This window comes from Suncus etruscus, chromosome 2, assembly GCF_024139225.1.
Source record: "Suncus etruscus isolate mSunEtr1 chromosome 2, mSunEtr1.pri.cur, whole genome shotgun sequence".
NCBI classification, from domain to species: domain Eukaryota; kingdom Metazoa; phylum Chordata; class Mammalia; order Eulipotyphla; family Soricidae; genus Suncus; species Suncus etruscus.
In genome coordinates this window covers 95,063,007-95,085,317 of record NC_064849.1, presented here as the reverse complement: position 1 = coordinate 95,085,317, position 22,311 = coordinate 95,063,007, and the positions used below count along the sequence as shown (strand labels likewise).

At 52.5% G+C, this 22,311-nt stretch overlaps 2 protein-coding genes across 3 annotated transcripts; one reads left to right on the top strand and one right to left on the bottom strand.

Annotated features, from left to right (window-relative positions):
* Positions 1–2,398: 2,398 nt before the first annotated feature.
* Positions 2,399–5,217, bottom strand: CCDC127 (coiled-coil domain containing 127). Its single transcript, XM_049767942.1, has 3 exons — positions 5,081–5,217; positions 4,417–4,559; positions 2,399–3,351 (listed from the first exon to the last, which is right to left on the bottom strand). The coding sequence occupies exons 1-3, from the start codon at positions 5,185–5,187 to the stop codon at positions 2,690–2,692; spliced, it is 912 nt and encodes a 303-aa protein (XP_049623899.1). The 5' UTR covers positions 5,188–5,217; the 3' UTR covers positions 2,399–2,689.
* Positions 5,218–5,304: 87 nt separating this feature from the next.
* On the top strand, positions 5,305–22,239 carry SDHA (succinate dehydrogenase complex flavoprotein subunit A). 2 transcript variants are annotated; one of them, XM_049767920.1, is made up of 15 exons: positions 5,305–5,480; positions 9,247–9,333; positions 9,977–10,138; positions 11,061–11,204; positions 11,295–11,459; positions 12,266–12,414; positions 13,122–13,246; positions 15,433–15,601; positions 16,428–16,623; positions 17,326–17,497; positions 18,514–18,632; positions 20,452–20,563; positions 20,649–20,779; positions 21,450–21,563; positions 21,981–22,239. In XM_049767920.1, the coding sequence occupies exons 1-15, from the start codon at positions 5,418–5,420 to the stop codon at positions 22,065–22,067; spliced, it is 1,995 nt and encodes a 664-aa protein (XP_049623877.1). In that variant the 5' UTR covers positions 5,305–5,417; the 3' UTR covers positions 22,068–22,239. The 2 variants fall into 2 exon arrangements, with proteins under 2 accessions (XP_049623877.1, XP_049623876.1); XM_049767919.1 differs by having other exon boundaries at positions 9,244–9,333.
* The last annotated feature ends 72 nt before the right edge of the window (positions 22,240–22,311 follow it).

Genomic DNA, 22,311 nt, shown 5'->3' with positions numbered 1-22,311 from the left:
GCTGTGCGCTCAGAAATCACTCCTGGCAGGCTTGGGGATCATATGAAATGCTGGGATCAACCCTGGTTCGTCCCAGGTAGTCAGCATGCAAGGCAAACACCGCTGTATATCGCTCTGGCCCCTGATTTGTGATTTTAGTTAAAAAACAACAACTTTTTTTAAAATTAATATCTTTATTTAAACACCTTGATTACAAACATGATTGTGGTTGGGTTTCAGTCATGTAAAGAACACCTCCCTTCATCAGTGCAACATTTCCATCAACAATGTCCCAAATCTCCCTCCTCCCACCCCACCCCCGCCTGTATTCTAGACAGGCTTTCTACTTCCCTCTTCAATTGTAATGTCTTCATCCAGCCACTAGGAAGTCACTACAAGCCATTTCACCGCAAATATCTCAAGCATAATTGCCCATTCAGAAACAGGTAGCATGAAATTGGCACTTGGCCATAAGCACACTAGGATAGACGTTATCTTGGTTCTTTGACTGCCCTGAGACAAGAGCATGAGCTGATCTGAACATCTTTGTTTTGGGGGCACACTCAGTGATGCTCAGGGGTTACTCCTGGCTATGTGCTCAGAAATTGCTCCTGGCTTGGAGACCATATGGGTCGCCGGGGGATCGAACCGTGGTCCGTCCTAGGTTAGCAGGGACAAGGCAAATGCCCTACCGCGCCACCACTCTGGCCCTGATCTGAGCATTTTTATTTGCTGTGAAAGGGGGCTTAGCTGAGATCCACTGGACAAGGCTAGTCATTCTTGAAACTCACCTACAGAATGGCTGGTTCTTTCATTCTTACTTTTTTGTTTTTTGGGCCACACCTGGTGACACTCAGGGGTTACTCCTGGCTATGTGCTCAGAAATTGCTCCTGGCTTGGGGGACCATATGGGACACCGGGGGATTGAACCATGGTCTGTCCTAGGCTAGTGCTGGCAAGGCAGATGTCTTGCCATTCGGTGCCACTGCTCCGGCCCATTCTTTCACTTTTAAAACAAAGTGGAAAAACAGTATTTCTCTGTGCACACATGGTCAATCCATGGGATAGAGAGGAAAAACACAGACCACTCCAAGGAAGACTGGGACTGAGCAGGAAACACCTATGTTTCCTGTTCAGGTTCAACAGATTTTAATTGGTTAGGTGGTCATATTGCACAAAGACAAATGATGAGCTCACAGGGAGCAGGGACCCTCTTGTCAGGAATGAGGATATAGCTCAGTGGTAGCACTTGCCTTAAGTGTGAGGTCTGGGTTTGATCCCAAGCACTGAACCAGGAGTAGCCTGGCGTGGTCCCAAACTCAGAATACAAACATGTGAACACACAAGGCTGGAGCAATAGTACAGCATGTAAGGTGCTTCCTTGTACACAGCTGACCAGGGTTCAATCCCCAGCACCCCACACGGTCCCTGAACATCCTAGGAGTAATTCTGGAGTACAGAGCCAGGAGTAACCCCTAAGATTACAGCAAGTAACCCAAAAACCAATCCTCTCCCCCAAAACATGTAAACACAACCATAACTCCATGTGCAGTGTGCTATATTATTCCCTATAGTTGCACTTAACTTTCTCCAAGTTTATTTTCAACTTTGTCTTTCCTGGCATACAGCTCCTCAGTCCCTGCAGGGCCACTTCTAAGAAAGGATTTGCTGGTGTCAAGTCACTGGTGGTTGTGCAGCCAGACTGCTTTGTGACTAGCTGTGTGCCCTAGACAGGCTAACACCTGGTCACAGCATACTGGCAGCACTTTGCAACGTCTGGGAGGGTTCCTGCGGCCCAAGTGAAGGGCTCACTATGCCCGAATTATAGCACTTTAGACCCTCAAATTACCCCTTTGTGGGAATCTGGAATTGGGGTGTTCATGAGTCTAGCACCTGGTTAGACATTAGTGCCCTGTGAGGAGGTGACTCCAACGTTCTCATAGAGGACCGGTCTGCTCTGAGACAAACCAAGGGTTAAGAGCTGTGCCAGTTTTGCCCTTAGCCCACTTCAGCTCTCTTTTCTGTGTGATCATCCTCAATTCGGAATGCAGCAAGGTGCTGAGTCCTCCCAGTGGGTCCCAGAGCAATGTCTACCATACAGATGAGGACTGAGCGAAGGGTATGTAGCTGACAAAGGTGGTGTGTGTGAAAAGAGGCAGAGCCCCACACCATAGTAAAACAGAATCATGAGAGTAAAGAATCACACGGTGTGGCAGCTGCTGCGGACAGCAGATATTTTATTGTGGTGTGCCGGTCTGTGACAGCACACTGAATACAGACCCAAGTCTGAGCCAATACGTCCAAAACTCACAAAGGCCACTGTGACACCAGGCAGTTTTGTCCGTCACCCATGTCTTGTAGACTTAATTTAGGAGGAAAAACATTTTTCTAAGAAATAACACATTTAGGGAGTGATTGTACTTGTCTTTCTCAGGACCAATTTTAGGGCTGAGATGGGAGGCCCTTTAGCTCTTCCTAGTGAAACATGGACAGTTCAAGAGATGCTTCTGGAAATTGCACCAGCAGAGCCAAAGAACTTCAGTAGGGAGATGCAGCCTCCTGTCACTTCATCATCCTTCTGTGCAGGAGCGGGGAGCTCTGGGGATGGTATGAGGATCTGTGGACCCATGTGGGCAGCACTGGTGGGGAGAGAGACTCAGGGCAGCACGTGCGATGCCAACTGTTCACTGGCGCTCCAACTGGACCTGCCTCACTTCTCTAGAATATTTTTCTCTACTCTCTTAAATTTGTTCAGTTCAACCATCAGCTCCCAGTACTTGAGATACAGCCACATGAGTCTCCCATTGTGGCGTTTGTTGGTGTTCCAAACATCACTGCAATACGTGTCGTGCTTGAATATGTCAGTCAGACCTGTCACAATGTCCAGCTCAGCAGCAACAGGGTCGGTGGTGGCGCGGACCAGCAGGTTCTTCTCGATCTCGAGCCGCTTGTTTCGGGGGACCAGAAGGCTGCAGTAGATGTTTTGTCGCTCTGTAAGTGCTACTTCGAACTCCCTGAGCAGAAGCCGGGCACGCCGTTGCCAGTCCTCTTCCTGTGCTAGGTAGTGCAGATACGCGCTTCTCAGTGGCTGCAGCTGTCTCTTCTCTTGCAGGACCTGAGCTCGCTCCTGTTCTAGAAGCTTCTTTTCTTCCACCAGCTTGCGGCCCTGAGAGATAAGGGCCTCCCGGTAACTCGCTGTCCTGTTTTGTTCCTTTTCCAGTTCCAAGGAAAGCTGGGCCACAGCGCGCCGATTCTCAGAGATGATAGCATGATATTGGGCCTCCAGGTCCCGCTGGAAAGATGCTGTTCTCTGGTGGTAGGCCTCTCTCTCCTTTTCTATCTCTTTCTGAGACTCCCTGGACCAAATCCAACCTGTTAGGTATACAAAAACGCACATAAGGAACAGATGAATAAGTATGTTCTGTGATCTTTTCTTTTTTTTTGTTTTTGGGTCACATGCGGCGGCGCTCAGGGGCTACTCCTGGCTCTATGCTCAGAAACCGCTCCTGGCATGCTCGGGGGACCATATGGGATGGCGGGATTCAAACCACCGCCCTTCTGCATGCAAGACAAATGCCTTACCTCCATGCTATCTCTCCGGCACCTGTGATCGACCCGGCAGTGCTCAGGGGTTACTCCTGGCTTCACGCTCAGAAATCGCTCCTGGCAGGCTCAGGGACCATATGGGATGCCGGGATTCGAACCACCGCCCTTCTGCATGCAAGGCAAATCCCTTACCTCCATGCTATCTCTACGGCTCCATGTGATCTTTTCTCAAAGAAAACATAAGGTTCGGACTGGAGCAATAAGACAGTGGGGAGAGCGGGGCCGTATTGAGTTGAGTAGTTGAGTGGACCAGAATAGTGCTGAGTAGACCAGAACCTAAACTAGATGACCCTAGCTGGCCCACACAGCAAGATGCCTCCTTGTTTTTGTTGACTGTGTGTGGGCGGTGAAGAACAGCTGCAAGGATGCTGTAAGGAGGGATCTACGTCAGGAAGTGCTTAAAAAAGCACCTCAGGTGTCTGCCTGAAAACAGACATATGCAGTTTCCTCAGCACTTGTTACTGTTACTTATGGACTGAGTCTGTCTTTCAGTCTGAGCAGTGTGTCGGTGTCACGGCACGGGCACAATGCTGCCCCTGCGGAGGATAAAAGCTGAGGACAGACCGTGGCTTCAAAGAGTGACTCAGTAACAGGATCTCTGGCATTTGGTCTTCGGAACAACCCTGTGTCCAAGCACTAGGCACTCTCCCTGCACACAACTGTCTGGCGTGCAGTGTTCTCTCCAAGACTGGAGTGTACAGTCTGCAGGGACTGGACTATGTATGACGATAAACACTATGCAGGATAAAACTAGGACACACACTTGCCTTTTGTCTCTGGGCTCCACACACTCAACACCTAGAAGATGAAATGTGAGGGAAAATGACTTACGAAAAGCAGCCAGTCCCAGCATTGGAACCAACAGGGCGTAATTCCATCTGCCGCCGTCACCACCCTGGACACCTCCATCAGCCCTGGAGTCAGGCCGGATGTTCCAATTGGGGGGATCATTTAAGTTATTCATAAAGATGCACCTTGAAATAAACCACACAAAAAAAATCACAGAAAGCCATTAACTGGGGAAGAGGAATAAAAAATACGTGTCACAACTAACAACCTTCGACAGGGTTCATATACATCCTTCCTTTTTCCCAAAATGCGTGTTGTGCATGATTGCCTCGCAGTTCCCAGCCTGGCCAAATGAGAGGCTAGTGGGGCCAACCACAATCGGGGTCCCCAGGGATCCTCAGCAGGCCTGACCTATCTGCCTGCAGCAGAGGGACCTCTTGCCCTGAGTACGGGCGGTCTGGGCACCGTCGAGGCCCCACGGTCTTGGGGCGCGAGCATGCCAGGGGCGCGGTCCTTGCAAAGTCGCCGTCCGCAGCCTCGAGGCTGCGCGCGTGCTTGGAGATGTCAGCGGCCCGTCCCGGGCTCAGAACCACCACCCACGCAACAGGGGGGCTCGGAGCAGCCGACAGGCCCAGAGCAGTATCCGCTGCGAGGGTGCCCGCGTCTGCCCAGGGCCTGCTGCACGTCTCAGACGCCTCCGACCTACCACGGACCAGCTGCGCCGGCCCAGAGTGCGCAGAAATCCGCCGGCGAGGAGAGGGTCGAGGAGGGGGTGGGGGGGTCTAAATTGGAGTCCGACCCGCGCACGCGCATTAGCCCTGCGGCCTGCGCCCGGGGCGCGACGTGCTGCGCCTGCGTGATCTGTCCTCCCGGGGAGGGGGGAGGCCCGTTCTTCTACGCTTGCGCGGTGCGTCGTCGCCCCGCCCCGCCGAGGACTGCGCGTGCCCACCGCCGCCGCCGGCTCAGCCCGCCCCCTGCCCTGGGTGACCGCGGCCTGGTGCGGCGCAGGCGCAGACTTGCGTGGGTTCCTGGCGCACCGCAGCATGTCGGGGGTCCGGGCGGTGTCGCGGCTGCTGCGCCAGCGGCGCCGGGTGCTGAGCGGACGTGTGAGTCGGCGCCGCGGGCGGGACGGTCCCGGCGGGCATAGCGGGCCGACGTGGGTCCCGGGCTGGCGCGGGGGCGGGAGGGGCCGCGGGCCGGGGGCGCCTGGGTGGAGCCGGGCCGGGGTGCGCTGGGGCCGGGGCCGGGGCTTGGGCACTCGGGGCTCGGCCGCGCTCGCCCGCCGGCCTCGGGGAGGGCAGGTCCTCGCGCTCGGCCCCGCCGCGGTGACCTCGAAGGACGCAGCTGCCAAGGTCGGCGCTAGCGGTACGGCGAGCTGGAAGGGCCCGGCCCTGCTGGGCCCGGCTGGTGCTCCATGCCCAATGCTCTGCGAAGGCTCCCAAGATTGGGACAGCGTCCTGCATTCTCCATACTGGTGCTCCATGCCTAGTGCTCCCCACAAAAAGCCCCAAGATTGGGGCAGCGTTCTGCGTTGTCCGTCCTGTGGCTCCATGCCCAGTGTTCCCCCACAAAAGGCCCCAGGATGCAGCGTCCTGTTGGGTTCGTGCAGATGCGCCATGCCCGGTGGGTGCTCTGTGGAGGGCCCTGGGAGTTTTGCAATATCCTGCGGGGGTCTTTGCTGGTGCTCCATGCCCAGTCCTCGCTGTGGAGGCCGCTGGGATGGGTGCAACGTCCTGCATTGTTTATGCTGGCGCTCCAGGCCCAGTGCTCCCCACAAAGGCCTCCAGGAATGATGAAGTGCCCTGCAGCGTTCATCAGGCTGGTGATCCGTGATCAACGCGGCTCCACTGACCCCTGCCTTGGTCCTGAACAAGATTGAGCGCTTTCTTCCGTGGCTCTGTGTTTCTGGTGGGCAAGTGACTGATTAGCTCAGCAGGAAATACAGGGCCATGGATCTAGTTGAATCTGCTGCCGGCTTCATTGCCTATGTCCTAGCAGTAGGTTCTTGGAAATTCAGGGCAGGGTAGCAAAGGTGAGGCCAGGTTAGGCCAGCAAAAATTGTCTTTGTAAGTCTGGTTTCTGCTGTAGGAAATAAGTGGGTTTGCACCGCAGCATAACCCTGAACTTGAATTGCAGGACCAGTTGTTTGGGTCACCTTTCTGTGTTTGCACAGCCCTAGGAACTGGTCAAACTCTGCCCTCCACAAGGGGCTCGGGGTGTGGGCAACCAGATGTGTCTCTGGTCACTGGGAGGAGCAGCTTCCAGCTGGGCTGGAGCTTCCTAAATTGGGAGTTGACAGTGGGTAATAACAGAAGTGACTGCATCAGTAGAACAGAAAGAAAAGGGAAGTTTGATGACCGACTGGGAGATTCAGGGAGGGAACTCTTCTTCCTGGTGTTGCCCTTCACTTTGTATTTCTCTTTGTTGCATAGAGGCATGGCCTGCTGCCTGCAAGTTAAAGGAAAGGACCAAGGGTCAGAGATTTTCCAGAGCTACCAAGGCAGTGGCCCAGAAAAGGCCCTTTCTTTGAATGCATTTTAAATTGGTTTATTAGAATTGCATCATTAGGCCATTGTATTAGCATTTTCTTTGCTTCTTAGGATTATTGGGCAGGGTGGGCCACCCAAGCTGTACTCAGGGGTCACTCCTGGTGGTGCTCAGGTATGTAGTGCTGGGGATGAACCAAGGTTAACCTTCTACAGGGTGAGTGCCTTAATCCCTGTCCCGTCTCCCAAGTCCCTTGAGATTGTTTTGTCACCAGTTCTGTATTTTGTGAGTGAGTTCCCTGCTTCAGCTGAAAAATTGTGACTTGATTTTGGTGTGACCCAGCTTTTCCAAGGGTCCTGAGAGTCTGGAACCTTCCAGGCAGAGGTATATGTATACCAGATAGACCCGGTTTATGAGAGTTCTGTAAAGAACTGAGGAACTTTTTCTCTCCTCCGAACCAAAGGTCACTGCTCCTGGTCTGGGCTGGTGGCTTTGTGAGCTGTAGGTTCAGCATTTAATGCAATTACACAGTTATAAAGTAATTAATGAGCCCTGGAATCTATGTGTGGGCCAGGGTGTCCAACACTTCCATCTCCAGCCTGTGTCAGGGCCAATTTAACCCCCTTTGATATGCACTTTGCTGGTCTTGAGGTGGTTGTTGATTTAGTCCTTCTGCTCTTCTGCTTCCCCTTTCTTTTCTGTCATGTCCCTCTTTGCTACCCTTTCCCTCCTGGCTCATCTGTCTCCCTGGAAGGCCCTGGGGCTTTGATGTTAGACTTCCCTGCCACTGCCCTGTATCTGCTGTCCTAAAGTGTCCTAAAGAAAGTGGCCGCTTCTTCTCAGAACACATTTCAAATTGGAGTCTCCAGATACTAAAGTCACACCCAAGTCAACCCAGATTCTATCTCAGCACCACATATGGCCTCCTAAGGCCACCAAGACTGACTATCCCTGAGTACTGCAGGGTGTTCTCTTGCCTCCAAATTCCTGGCAAATCAAAACACAAAGGGTTGTGTTACTGATATCCACAGGGAGATGATAAAATGATTTTCTCCAAGTTTAATTACAGTAAATGCCACTTACTATGTTGTGTCTGTATATCTTTTATGTCTTTGTGAACTTCCTAGAAAGAATAAATGCTACTCCAGCTGGTGAACCGTTGCCCTTTCCAAGTGCTTCCTGCCACAGGGATATCTGATTAGATTCACACAGCTCAGAGTTTGTTCTGGTTCTGCCAGACACACAGGCATACACATCTGTCTCTAACATCCGTGACTGAGTTGTGGGTCCACTTCTAGCACATGCTCTGCCTGAGGCCCTGACTTAGATGCTCAGGGATTCGTGATCCTCAGCTCCACCCCCTACACCACCTGTAGGGACCCAAAAAACTTTTGAGACTCAGATATCCTTTACAGATTGTAAAACACTTGCAAGTTCTCACTTCCCCGTTATTTCTCGTGTCTGTATTTCTTAATTTATGAGCAAAGTAGGGACTGGAGCAAAAGCACAGCTTTAGGGCGTTTGCCTTGCACGCAGCTGACCCAGGATGGACCCTGGTTCGATTTCTGGCATCCCATCTGGTCCCCAAGTCTGCCAGGAGCAATTTTTGAGCACGGAGCAAGGAGTAACCCCTGAGGGGCACCAGATATGGCAAAAAAAAAAAAAAAAAAAAACAATTTTTTTTTTCTGAGCAAAGCAGAGCTCGGAGTCAGCCCTGAGTATTTTTGGTGTGACCCAAGTCAACAAAACAGAAAAACCTACTTGAATTTTCCAAGACTCATTGTTGATTGTTGGGTTAAGTTCTTCAGTGAACAGACATAACCTGAATGATGTGTCCTGACTGCTGACTATTTGGTGTCTGTATCCACAGAGCTTAGAACTCGGGACCTCTGCATGACTGCCATCCTCCAGCTGTCTCTGCACATGGAGAACATGCCCTAACACCAGTGTCCTTGGGTGGACATGTGTCCTGTGGCACTTTTCAGCCTAGGCTCTAGAGTGGATGTGGGCTGCTGGGTCAGGGTTGACATGTAGCAGGCTTGTGGGCATGCCAGGGAGCTTGGCACAGCCCAGTATGCAGGCTGCCTTTGAGGCTGTCCTTTCTCCACATTTCTTCTTCCTGTTTCCTGTCTGCTAAGAAATGCATACCGGGATTGACAGCTCAGCCACCATCCCCAATGCCCCACTGGGGAGAGAAAAGGCCCAACAGGAGAGAAAAACTATGGTGGTGCAACTTTCCCGTCCGTCTCTGAGTGGCCAACTGTACTGTTATGATGCTCCTCAACCATAGGGGCCTTTCCCAGCATGGCAGCCCCTGCCCTAAGGGGCTGGCCTCAGTGATGGCCTCTGTCCTCAGATTCTCAGACTCCTTGTGTGTTTCAGCAGTGGCCGGCTACATTACACCCAGGCTCCCGCGGGTTCCACTTCACTGTTGACGGGACCAAGAGGTCATCGGCTAAAGTTTCAGATTCTGTGAGTACCTTACTTCTCCTTCTTACAATCCCTGGGCTTAGAGGGGTGACGAAGCCGGATTTTAATGTGACTGTGTGTTTACTCTTGTCATGTAACTACACACTCGTGCTGCTCAGATGAATAATCGTTGTAATACAAGTACAAGCAGAGATTAACACATTTGCTTACAGCACTGACATGTTGGATCCAGGCCAGAGTTAGATTCAGTAAAGCAGCAGCAGTCTGACCTCCTAAGGGTCTGGACCCTGAGCCCTGGGCCCAGAGTTGAATCCAGTAAAGCAGCAGCAATAGCAGCTGCCAAATGGGCCTGATCTGAGAGGCCAAGACCATAGCCGTCTGCCCTCCTGTTCGAGGACATGAGACCTCTGACTTTCACTTGCAAGCCTGTGCCATACTCTTGCAGTGGGCCGGCACTGTGCCCTTGGGCCTGGAAGTGTCCAGGCTGAGGCCTTGAGTTGCAGCAATGGACAGAGAGCCTGGGCTGAGGAGCTTTCGTGAGGAGCAGGAGAGTACTCACAGGGTGGGTCTGGAGGGTCCCAAGTCTGCCACCAGTGGGTGTCAACACATGGTAACTCCCACTGCCAGCGTTCCCAGGGTCCCATCCCATCATGTGGGGCTCAGCAGGTAACAACTTCTTTTGCAGATTTCTGCACAATACCCCGTGGTGGACCATGAGTTCGATGCAGTGGTGGTTGGTGCTGGAGGAGCAGGCCTGCGAGCGGCATTCGGCCTCTCCGAGGCAGGATTTAACACGGCGTGTGTCACGAAGCTCTTCCCCACCCGGTCCCACACTGTTGCTGCTCAGGTGAGGTGGGGGGAGTCTCTGGCCACGCCTGCTTGGAGCCTGTGGTCACTTGTCTCCCCTCCTATATCCTCCCTGTCTGCCAGAAGCTGGTCTCTGGGCTCATTTTCTGTCTGTCTGGACTTGCTTTTGCTGCTGCTCTGTACCTGGGCCAACCTTGAGACCAGAACCCTGGACATGCAGGACAGAAACTCCCCTCCAGGGGGCCCAGTTTGGGGAGGAGTGTTGGTTCTCATGGGCCCCATTCTTGGGCTCTGGGCAGTGCTGAGGTCACTTCTGTGTGACTCTCCCGTCTGCCCTGTGGGACTTGTTCCCCTCTGAGGCACAAACAGGAGCTCCCTAGGGCCTGTGCTTGGCATCTGGCCGCCCGAACCCTTGTTCTGAAGTAGAGCCTCTGAGTGCCTCCATGAGAGAAAATGTGGGTCTGAACTGCTTCCAGAATAGGCTTGGCACATTGGACCATGCTGAGGCAGTTTGATACTGGTTGGCACCAAGAGCAAAGACTGGCCAGGGGCTGCCTCAAGGAGTGGCACATGTGACTAACTAACAGAACCTTGGTGTCAGTCATACTCCCTGCAGGGTCCGCTCAGTGATCACAGGGCTGGGAGGGGCCGGGACTTGCTGGGTCCAGGTTGTGCGTGAAAGAGAGAAAAAGAGGACGACTCTATGGAGCGGGACCGGGGGCAACTCGCTTCTGTCTGGGGAAGAGGGGACCAATGTAGCAGGCCCATTTAGGAGGTTTCCCTGGGTTTGTGGGCTTGGAGGCCAGTGCTGGACAGGAAGAGCTCATCTGACATGTCCTGGCAGACCCTGGGAGGGAGAGGTAAGGGACAGACAGGCTTTTGGTGTCTGCCCTCTGCTGGGGCACGTTGTGGAAGACCCGCTGGGGTCCCCCTGGCAGCCTGATGGAAAATGGTGTGTGCAGGGCGGGATCAATGCTGCGCTGGGAAACATGGAAGAGGACAACTGGCGGTGGCACTTCTACGACACCGTGAAGGGCTCTGACTGGCTAGGAGACCAGGACGCCATCCACTACATGACCGAGCAGGCTCCCGCCTCGGTGGTGGAGGTGATGTTCCATGGGCAATGCCCTGCTGGGTCAGGTGGGGGCTGACTCTGGGTGGGAGTGATCTGGAGCGTCTTGTGTTTTTCCACGCAGTTGGAGAACTACGGCATGCCCTTCAGCAGGACCGAGGATGGGCGGATCTACCAGCGTGCCTTTGGGGGCCAGAGCCTCAAGTTCGGAAAAGGCGGGCAGGCCCACCGTTGCTGCTGTGTGGCCGACCGTACTGGCCATTCACTGCTGCACACGCTCTATGGACGGGTAAGGCCCCCTGGTGCCTTCCTGGAGGGCAGGGGTGGGGAGAGTGCAGCCCCCAGGAGCTGTTCAGAGCAGCAATCCCTTGCAGATCAGTGGGGGATGCCCACCAGGGTGTGTGCTCCCACCTGGAGCATTGTGCTTGTCACCTGCATAAGTGAGCAATATGTGTATTGATTTCTGAGCCAATTGGCCATGTGCTTTTGTGCCAAGTCTTCCTAGACTATGTTCTGAGTACTCACGGCACAGAGCATCTGCGTTCAGATAAGCAGGGCACTGCTCTCATTTCCAAAGGTCCCCCACAAGACTGACTTCCCAGGTGCCAAGGTGTGTAGTAAATCTGGGCCTGCTGTGACTGTGTCCCGTGGGAGCCTTCAGTAGCTGGAGCGACCATGTAGTCAAGGTCTGGGTGGAGTTGTTGGAAGCGATGGTTCTGCTGCAGGGGATGCAGCCTTGTACCGTCCTCCTTTGACCTGCTACCTGCCTCCCTTGACCAAGCTAGGCTAGTGGGTTCTGGGGTGTGCTGTTTGGTTTTAGTCCATGGTTGTGTAGACTACTCCCACTTCTGAGCCCTGCTCCAGTGACATGCAGTGACAGCAGCAGAGCTCCAGCTGCCTCAGGAGACTCCTGCAGACTGGCCTTTTCTCCTGGCACGCAGAGGTGCCTGTGTCCTTTTTTCCATTCCTCATGCACTAGTGTCTGGTGGGTGGACACGCTCCCTTGCCAGCCTGGTATTCTCAGTTGTACCTCCTCTGCACTGGTCTGACCATCCGACAGCTTCACTTCCTGCCCTGCCTTCTCTCCCCCTCCAGTCCCTGCGCTATGATACCAGTTATTTCGTGGAGTACTTTGCCTTGGACCTGCTGATGGAAAATGGGGAGTGTCGTGGTGTCATTGCCCTGTGCATAGAAGACGGGACAATCCATCGCATCCGAGCCAAGAACACTGTTGTGGCCACTGGGTAGGGCTCTGCTCGGAGCTAAACTTCTTCCGGGGAAGTGGAACTCCATAGTTCATTCCCATGAATATGCCTTGTAGACCCTCAATTCAGAAGCAGGCTGGTTTTTATTTTTTGCGACATCCTGAGGTGCTCAGGGATCACTCCTGGTAGGTTCCAGGGACCATAAGAGATGCCAGGGATCAACTATGCAAGACAAATGCCCTCCGTGCTGTACTAACAGCTGTCCTAACTCAGTGTGGACAATGAACAAGCCACTCTTCCCTGTGTGTGCTGGAACATGGTTGCCCTGAGTCCTGTGGTATGGCCGAAAAAGCAGCCCCTGCTTTCAAGACTGTTGGAGCACATGACTTCCCTTCTGGTGCTGGCATTAGAAAGGGAACCAAGAGGATGATGGAAACATATGTGCCTTGCACACAGTTGAACCGGGTTCAGTTCCCGGCAACACATAGCGTTCCCTCAGCGCTACCAGGAGTGATGCCTGAGCTCATAAGCCACAGAATGTGTGTGTGTGTGTGTGTGTGTGTGTGTGTGTGTGTGTGTGAGAGAGATAAGCCACAGAATGTGTGTGTGTGTGGGGACATCCCTAAGATTTTCTTACAAAGTAGCTGGGCTATCTAGGAGCTGTTAGGACATGGCGCTTGGGTGCAAAGGATGAACCCCGGCCCTCGGAGGCCCCTGTGCGTCATTGCTCTGCTACCTTCTTCCAGGGGTTACGGGCGCACCTACTTCAGCTGCACATCTGCCCACACCAGCACCGGGGATGGTACCGCCATGATAACCAGGGCCGGCCTCCCCTGCCAGGACCTGGAGTTCGTCCAGTTCCACCCCACAGGTAAGACAGGCCTAATCTGTGTCCAGACTCCTCTCCTTGAACCCCATTTCTTTTCTTTTCTTTTTTTTTTTTTTTTTTTTGGGTCACACCCAGCAGCGCTCGGGTTACTCCTGGCTCTACGTTCAGAAATCACTCCTGGCAGGCTCAGGGGACCATATGGGATGCCGGAATTCAAACCAATGACCTTCTGCATGAAAGGCAAATGCCTTACCTCTATGCTATCTCTCCAGCCCCTAGACCCCATTTCTCTAAGGCCGTTTGGGTCACTGGCTAAAACAGCAGGTGTTGAGTCCAGTCCCTGACAAGCTTGCCACCCACCCTTAGGGTTCTAATGGGCCAGGCACACTAGTTCCCCCTCAGTCTGGGGAGTGGGGGTAGGAGACAAATGTCCTGAGGAGAGGGTTACATCTGTCAAGAAAGCAGGCATTTGTGGGGGGCGGACACAGCTAGGGGGCTGCAGGCTAAAGAGTCGTTGTTATAGCAGAAATGGCATCTCAGATATGGAGTATGGAGATGAAAGAAAAGCCCTTGGGACAGACTACACTTCTGTTATCCCTGTTGCCCCAGGATTGCATTCTCGGAGGTGGCTGGGGGCTTGCTGGCTCTGCAGTGTTGGGGATTAGTCCCAGGTGATTGGAGGGCTGGCATGCGGCATTGGGGATCAAGGCCTTCTGCTCTCTAGCCCTACTATCTCCAACTGTTATTACCACCTTTTTTGTTTCTGGTTTTGTTTGTTTGCTTGCGGGGCTGGGGGGGGGGGGTACATCCGGCAGTGCTCAGGGGTTACTCCTGGCTCTATGTTCAGAAATTGCTTCTGGCAGGTTTGGGGACCATATGAGATACTGGGGACCAACCCAGGTCGGCCTACAGCAAACGCCCTATCCGCTATGCTATCTCTCGGACCCTGTTACTGGTTTTGTTTTTGGGTCACAGCCATATGGTGCTCAGGGGTCAGAACCAATCAAAGCATGCTCTGTCCTCATTAGCCATCACCCCAGCTCCAACACCACATTTATTTAAAAAAATATCAAGTCTTGTGCTTCATTTCAGTATAGTAAATAAGTAAATATCATAGTATTTATATATAAAATATAAGAAATAAATTTGTTATTCTAGTAAACAACTAGAATAAATGTCATTGAAACTTGGGACAGGTGAAAAGCAGAGGAAGTACAAGAATTTGCATCCTTGTTCTAAAACTAAGCTGGTTCTTTGGGGTGTTTCTGTCATGTTGGTCACTGTGTGTCACCTGGCAGTTGGCACTCCAGCATGGAGACTGAGGGTGTGTGGAGACTCAGCTGTGTTGGCAGGTGTATGTGGGGATCTCCCTTCAGTCATGGATCAGTTGATGAGACAAGCTTCTAGGCTTTGGTTATTGCTGTCTCTGAAAATGATGTTAATAGATTGTTGTAAATTTAATTATAGAGGCAGAGCAATAGTATTGGAGGTGGAGGAGAGTTTGTCTTGCATGCAATTAACTAACCCTAACCATAGTCCTGCAGGAGTGATCCCTGAGTGCAGAGCCAGGAGTAAGCACTAAGCAATTCTGGGTATTGTCCAAAGGAAAATTAATTATGAATACAAGGACCACCTAAGTTTTTCCTGTGAAAACCATGGCCTCTGCTGTCATCTGGTCACTGGGTAGGATCTTCTCTGGTCACTAGGTAGGATCTTCTCATACTGTTTTTTTTCTCTTGGTGCAGCAGTCAAATGAGGCAGTGGAATAGCCAGCAGTTAAGCCCCAAGCTGTCGATCTATGTTGGAAGTTGATGTTTAAGTGCCAGGGGAAAAGCCGGGGCTGAAGCTTGTGTCTCAGGCTTCAATACTGGGGCCCTGGTTTCAGTGCAGGTCACCATATGGTCCCTGACCAATACTAGGAGTAACACTGACAGATGTGACTCCAAAACCAACAGACAGAAAGTTTGCTTCAAACAGCGGCAGGCCAACACGTTTTAGAACCCGACGACAGCTGTGTCTGCATGGCAAGTACAAACCAGTTCCAGGGGAGACAAGAAAGTAGACAAAGGGATTCACACTTTCAACAACAGGACAAATAGAAGTTTTGATGAACAGTATAGACAAGGCAAAATCGACTGCAGTGCCAGTGATGGAACTCAAGGCCTCACATATGCAAGATGTGCAGACTCAGCTGTCGTTGGGTTCTAAAACATGCTGTTTCTCCTCAGGTATCTATGGTGCTGGCTGTCTCATTACGGAAGGCTGCCGTGGAGAAGGTGGCATCTTGATCAACAGTCAAGGAGAGAGGTTCATGGAGAGATATGCCCCCGTCGCCAAGGACCTGGCATCCAGAGATGTTGTGTCTCGATCCATGACACTGGAAATCCGAGAAGGAAGGTAGGTATGGTTGGGTGCAGACCCAGTGCGTGCGCACAGTCTCCTTCCCTGGCTGCTGCTGTAGGGATCTCTCCTGTGAGGCCACTACCTCTTCCTGCCTCCCATTAGTGCATCTAAGGGCCTAGAGTGGGACAGCTGCAGCCAGTTAGAGCAGGCATTGTCTGTGGAGTATGACCTGTGAGCATTGGCACTTGGGTGAGGAAACCGCCCATCCTGCACATTTTCATGCACCTGAGATGTTTGGTGCCTGTAGTAGCCTAGTCCCTGTGTTCTGGGGTAAAGCAGCTGTGTTAACACATACATACACACATGCACACATGCATTCTCAAACACATTATGTCCACATACATATGTGCACTTGACACCCTCCCTCCCTTCGAGATATTTGGTGCCTGCAGAGTGACTGGTCCATTTGCTTGGTAAAGCATCTGAGCGGTGCTCTTCTGTGGCTGACACCAGAGGGGTACTGTGGTTCCACTGACGGGCCTTCAGTGCTTTTTTTACAACTCCTGCTTTTGTTTATTCTGGGGAGGGCCCACACCCAGTGGTTCTCAAGGGTTACCCTGACACTGCTCCAGAGACCTATTTGGGGCGTGAAATCAAATGGGGTTTGTCTAGGTTTTGCTCCGAAAGGCATTGGCCAAGTACATGAGGGCAGGTTATGTCTCTGTCGTGGTGTTAATAGCCGTGCCCCACATAGCATCCCCTTGTGGTGCTGGTCAGTGTGTGGGCAAAGCTGGCATGGTGGATAGGGATCTGGGAAGGGGCCAGTTTGCTCACGTCTAACTGAGCCATTCTCACTGTTGGCCCTCTCTGCTCTCTCCAGGGGCTGTGGGCCTGAGAAAGACCACGTCTACCTGCAGCTGCACCACCTGCCCCCTGAGCAGCTGGCCGTTCGCCTGCCGGGCATCTCGGAGACAGCCATGATTTTCGCTGGAGTAGATGTTACCAAGGAGCCCATCCCCGTCCTGCCCACAGTGCACTATAATATGGGTGGCATTCCCACCAACTATAAGGGACAGGTGAGTGCAGTGCCGGGCCTTCCACATCCTTCCTACAGTGGCTAGTTTGAGCTCCCCCTTCAGAAACAGCGACTCTGGCCAGCAGTGTTCCCAACTCACGATGACCTGCATGTCATCATATGTGAGCCTTGTCCAGTGAATACCCTTTAATGACTCTGACAGCGTTAATTGCAGCCCAGAGATGTTTAGTCCTCAGTAAAGAAGGGACAGGGGAATCAGAACCAACTGTAGGACTGAACCCTGTGTGGGTGAAGGGTAAGAACTGTACCAGTGGGGGCTGGAGCAACTGGGCAGTGGGAAGGACACTGGCCTTGCACAGACATTCCCATGTGTGATCCCAGCACCCCGCATGGTCCCTGAAGCATGGTCAGGAATAATTTCTGAGCACTGAACAATGAATAACCCCTGAACACCACTGGGAATGGCCAAAACACACAACTACCTGTGTCCATGAGGGAAGGAACTGCCGTGTGAGGAGCTGAAGGCGAGGACAGCTTCTGTTTTCCCACTTTGACTTTCTGCCGGGTTCCCCAGGGCCAGGTTTTGGTGACAGATGAGGTTTCAGTGAGCATCAGGTGCAGGGAAGCAGTCAGAACCTCTTATTTCTTCCCAGTCCTGTGCAGGTTTAGGGGAATACAGTAGCCTCTGAAGGACAGTCTGTGGTGGCAGCTCCCTCAGCCTTGTTTGCTCTTGTCTCCACAGGTGCTGAGGCACGTGAATGGGCAGGATCAGGTTGTACCCGGGCTGTATGCCTGTGGGGAGGCTGCCTGCGCGTCTGTGCACGGTGCCAACCGTTTGGGGGCAAACTCTCTCTTGGACCTGGTGGTCTTTGGCCGGGCGTGTGCCCTGAGTATCGCCGAGTCCTGCAGACCTGGTAGGTGCCAGGCTGGGTCTTGCTGTGTAACTGAGAGTGCACTTTGCGACATGGTGCAGCTGTGGAAGGGGGTGTTGTGACCATGGGACTGGGCGGCCATGGTCTGAACAGAGTAGGCAGGCTTTTTCTCTTAAGGAGACACTGTTAGGAAATGGGCCACTTTTGGGTGCTTTTCTTTCCATGTTTTGGTGCCTAGAGTGAACCCAGAGATGAGTGAGTGATGCGCCCACTCTACTGAACAGCACATGCTTATCTGAGGGAAAGTTAATTGCATTAGTAGAGCCCTGATGACATGATAGTTATTTATATGTAAATATTCCTAAGTGATACTCCTAGGAAAAAAATGTGGGCCTTTCCCAAAACAAGCCATTTATTCAAGGAGAGGGGATGCAACAAGAAGCAAGTGTGACTGTCCCAGGCATTGGTAGAGTTATTCCCAGCTGATGTGTGCAGGCCAGAGAATTAGTACAGTGGATGAGAAACTTGCCTGGTGAGACTTCTGTCATCACATATGATCCCCCAGACACAGAGCCAGGATATCCCTTCTACCCCTCAAAAGAAACCTCAGCTGGTGGATGTGTCTTTTTTTTTTTTTTTTTTTTTTTTGGTTTTTGGGCCACACCCGTTTGACGCTCAGGGGTTACTCCTGGCTATGTGCTCAGAAATCGCCCCAGGCTTGGGGGGACCATATGGGACGCTGGGGGATCAAACCTTGGTCCGTTCCTTGGCTAGCGCTTGTAAGGCAGACACCTTACCTCTAGCGCCACCTTCCCGGCCCCCTTTTTTTTTTTTTTTTTTTTAATGGTTTGTGGCTTCTGCGGGGTAGGGTTGGGACCCTAATACAGTAGAGGTCAGACCATTGCTCAGGCCTGTGACTGCTCTTGGCCAGTCTTTGGCTGCTGCTTTGGCTTTCAGCTAATAAGTAAAGCTTCCTCCTTGCTTCCTCGAGAAGGTTGAAAGGTTGGGAAAGGGTCCTACTTACAGAGCTGCTGTCCCACCCTGTTTTGTTCTTCAAGGAGATAAAATTCCCTCCATTAAACCAAACGCTGGGGAGGAATCTGTGATGAATCTTGACAAGTTGAGGTTTGCGGATGGAAACATTAGAACTTCAGAACTGAGGCTCAACATGCAGAAGGTATGGGCTAGAGCTGTGTGTTTGGACTGTGTGGCTTATCCTCGGAGTGGCCACCTCAAGGAGATGAGACCTGGGGCCCAAGTGACAGTGGGAGGGCACTTGGCTTGCACAAGGCAGGCTTGGGTTTGACCCTGGCACTGCATCTAGTCCCCAGGGCACCACCAGGAGTGATCCCTGAGCACTCTTGGGTATGGCCCAAAACCAAACAAACAAATGAAGGAGATGAGGTGAAAGCCCTAAAAGCATATTTTTCCCTTTTGGAATCTGGAGGCAGCATCCCAGGGCAGAACTAGCAACAGTGATGTCTTGTGCCTGCCCAGGGTCTGGTGTGATTCTTCCCCTCACACCAACCAATGTGTGTGCATCAGGGCTGCCAGGGCTGAGACACTCAAGTCTATGCTGGAGCTTCTTCTCAGCAGACATGCTGGGAGCCAGCAGGTGGCCTTGCCCAGAAAACCATCCCATCTTCTACCTGCTTCCAGCAGCTCTGGGATGCCCTGAATGTGGGAAGGCAGCAGTTGCATGGCAGGTGGATGGAAGCGGGGGGGGGGGGGTGGGGGGGGTGGTGGTGGTGGTGGTGGTGGTGGTGTGGTACATTGGGCATGGGGACACTCCCTGTGAGTGGGTCTGAGGAGCTGAGATTTGTTTTTGTTTTTTTTTTTTAACAGCATTAGTAGAAGGGCTTGTGGCTAATGTATAGTGGGTACCATGTGTTTAGCCAAGTAAAGCAGTTGGTAGGAGGGAATGTGAGCTCACATGTGACTTTCAGCCACACAGAAGACCTTGTGAAATGAACACTTTGCTTTCCTCTTATTGAGCCTGAGGGAACCATTGCTCCGCCCTAGAAACTGGGACAGCTGAGCTGGCCATGTGGAAAGAGGGTGCACGAAGGCCAGACCCAGTGCTCAGACCCAGAGAGGCCCTTTTCACAGTGTCTTAGAGATAGTCATTTTGTAAAAGACTGGAAACTTTAAAAACTAATGATCGGAGGAGCAAGCCATAGACCTCCAAGCCTCTGGTTTTCTATTCTTGCACCCCGTGCATTGCCAGGCAATCTCCCGAGGCTTGTGCACGACAAGGAGGCTCTGGGGGAACCAGGCAGCGCTTGTACCCTTTTGCCAACCTCTTTCCTGCCTTGGTTCTGCTTGTGGTAATCCACCCCAGCAGTGCCTGGGATGCTACCCTCCCCTCCCCCTCAACGAGGTGTGTTGTCAGAGGGATGAGCTCATCATTCTGGGCTGGGGGTGTTACTGAAGCTGAATTAACTCCCGAGCTTCCTACTTGGCCTTTTAATATATATATATGAAAACATTTGATAAGTGCCATAAGGAAATAGCTGCAGGCTTGACCCTTCTTTTTGTGAGGTGAAGCTAGTGCTTCTTCTTGACTCTACTCAGAATAATCCTGGCAGTGTTCTGTGGCCCTTCTGTGGCACCAGGACTCACAGCAGGAGTAGGCACATTCAAGTCAGGCACCATTCCTGGCTGTGTCTGTGACCCAACTCGTCCTTCACCTTTTATCTATCACACGGGTTACAGAGTCACCCTTGGGTGTGTGTCAGGGGCAGCTCCATAAGGCTGAGCGAAGAGTGTGTGTGTGTGTGTGTGTGTGTGTGTGTGTGTGTGTGTGTGTGTTCATGCATGCAGGCATGAGCCCTGCAAAGCCCAGGCTAACCCGCGTAAGTGTGTGTGTGTGTGTGTGTGTGTGTGTATGTGTGTGTGTGTGTGTGTGTGTGTGTGTGTGTGTGTGTGTGTATTCATGCATGCAGGCATGAGCCCTGCAAGGCCCAGGCTCACCCGCGTATGTGTGTGTTCTGTAGTCGATGCAGAACCATGCTGCTGTGTTCCGCGTGGGCAGCGTGCTGCAGGAGGGCTGTGAGAAGATCAGCCAGCTCTACGGGGACCTGAAGCACCTCAAGACCTTCGACAGAGGTACGGCCCTCTACTCGCTCCTTTCCCCTCCCTCTGCACACCCCATCCACAGCTCTCACAATCCACGTCCCTCTGCCTGCTGCAGGGATGGTGTGGAACACTGACCTGGTGGAGACCTTGGAACTGCAGAATCTGATGCTGTGTGCACTCCAGACCATCTATGGGGCAGAGGCCCGCAAGGAGTCACGTGGTGCCCATGCCCGGGAGGATTACAAGGTATGCACAGCTGCCTTTCACCCTCCATCTCCACTTGTCAGTGTGCAGGATCCCTTTGCTGTTTCCCTCCTTGCCTCAGCTCTCACAGGGAGACGCTGGTGGGGAAGTGGTTCAGCTCTCCCCAGGGTCAGGGGCACAGCAGTGTCGAGGAAAATGAAGCAGGCTCACTGCTCTCCTTCCTGAGACGGAGCTGCTTAGGGCCACCTTGTGTCAGGAACTGTCCTGTCCATCCAAGTGTAAACATCAAAGGACCTACCCCTATACACTGCTACCTGCTCCCTTGCAGTCAGGCACATGCATTTTGTGTCTGAATCATCTCAGGAAGAGCAGGAGAAAACATCTGGCAGCTGTAGGCACGTTCTCCCATCCCTCCACCTGGCGGAGCTGACTCCTGGCGTATAGGGAGGCCCCTGCCACCCACGCCAGGCTGCTGTCGCTTGTGTACTTGTTGGCACAGTGAGAAGCAGGGCCTTGGGTGGAGAGCTGACAAGTGGGGTCTCTTGCTGTTGGGCCAGGTCCGTGTGGGCTGATCTGTTGGCCCAGGTTCACATCCAACTTGTCTTGTGAGTCACATTACCAGTTTTACTGTTTTGTGGTTGCTCTGCTCTAGTCGGGAAGAAACCTGCAAGATACGAGCATCATTTTCTAAACTAAGGTGACTTTGGCCTAGGTGCGTGTGGATGAGTATGATTACTCGAAGCCCATTCAGGGCCAGCAGAAGAAGCCATTTGCAGAACATTGGAGGAAGCACACCCTTTCGTACGTGGATGTCCGGACAGGGAAGGTACGTTTGGGGCCATGTCTGCACATGTTGTACACAAAGGAAAGGCATGGGAATGTGTCTACATGTGTATAGACAGGGAAAACTTGTGTATAGGTGTGCTCTGCCACTAAGCCCCTTCCAGGACTCTCCCTCCAGCCATTCCCTGGACGGTCCCCCCAGCTCTTTTCTCTGTTGTCCTGGAGCTCCTCTCTGTACTGGCCTTGCCCAGTTCCATTTCATTGTTTGGTTCCTCCACGTGGCTTTATTGGAAGTCACAGTACCAGTGTCCTCTTGAGAACTTGAGTCATTTCCAAGCTGAAAAATGCTCCAGGAGTCCCTGGGTTGGTTTGTGGGTATTTGCTGACCAGTCTGCATTCTAGTAGATTTTTTTAGAAGAACATGGAGTGTTCCTCTAACTTGCCATTAATTTGTTTTAAGGTCTCTTTGGAATACAGACCCGTAATCGATAAGACTCTAGATGAGGCCGACTGTGCCACAGTGCCCCCCGCCATCCGATCCTACTAAGGGGCAGCAACCCCATCCGGCTGTGTGTTCCAGTACCCATTGGAGCCAGGCAGCCAGCCTTGCTACCAGTCGCCAGCCTGCAGGAAACTCGTGCTCTCCTTGTGCCTGCTTCGTTCTTGTGAGGTGGTAAAACCAGGCACCATTCTTCAATAAAACTTAAATTACAAACTTGCTTCGATTTCCAAATTTATGTAAAGCCTTAGACTTTAGGCATCTTATTTGGAATGCAAACTATGGTCCTGTG

Coding starts and splice junctions, on each gene's coding strand:
- CCDC127 (XM_049767942.1), bottom strand. CDS start 5,187: ATGCGCGTGCGCGGGTCGGACTCCAATTTAGACCCCCCCACCCCCTCC. Junction 4,560..5,080: donor GCCGGCGCAGCTGGTCCGTG/GTAGGTCGGAGG, acceptor GTTTATTTCAAG/GTGCATCTTTATGAATAACT. Junction 3,352..4,416: donor GCTGGGACTGGCTGCTTTTC/GTAAGTCATTTT, acceptor TATACCTAACAG/GTTGGATTTGGTCCAGGGAG.
- SDHA (XM_049767919.1), top strand. CDS start 5,418: ATGTCGGGGGTCCGGGCGGTGTCGCGGCTGCTGCGCCAGCGGCGCCGG. Junction 11,460..12,265: donor TGCACACGCTCTATGGACGG/GTAAGGCCCCCT, acceptor CTCCCCCTCCAG/TCCCTGCGCTATGATACCAG. Junction 17,498..18,513: donor CGCCGAGTCCTGCAGACCTG/GTAGGTGCCAGG, acceptor TTGTTCTTCAAG/GAGATAAAATTCCCTCCATT.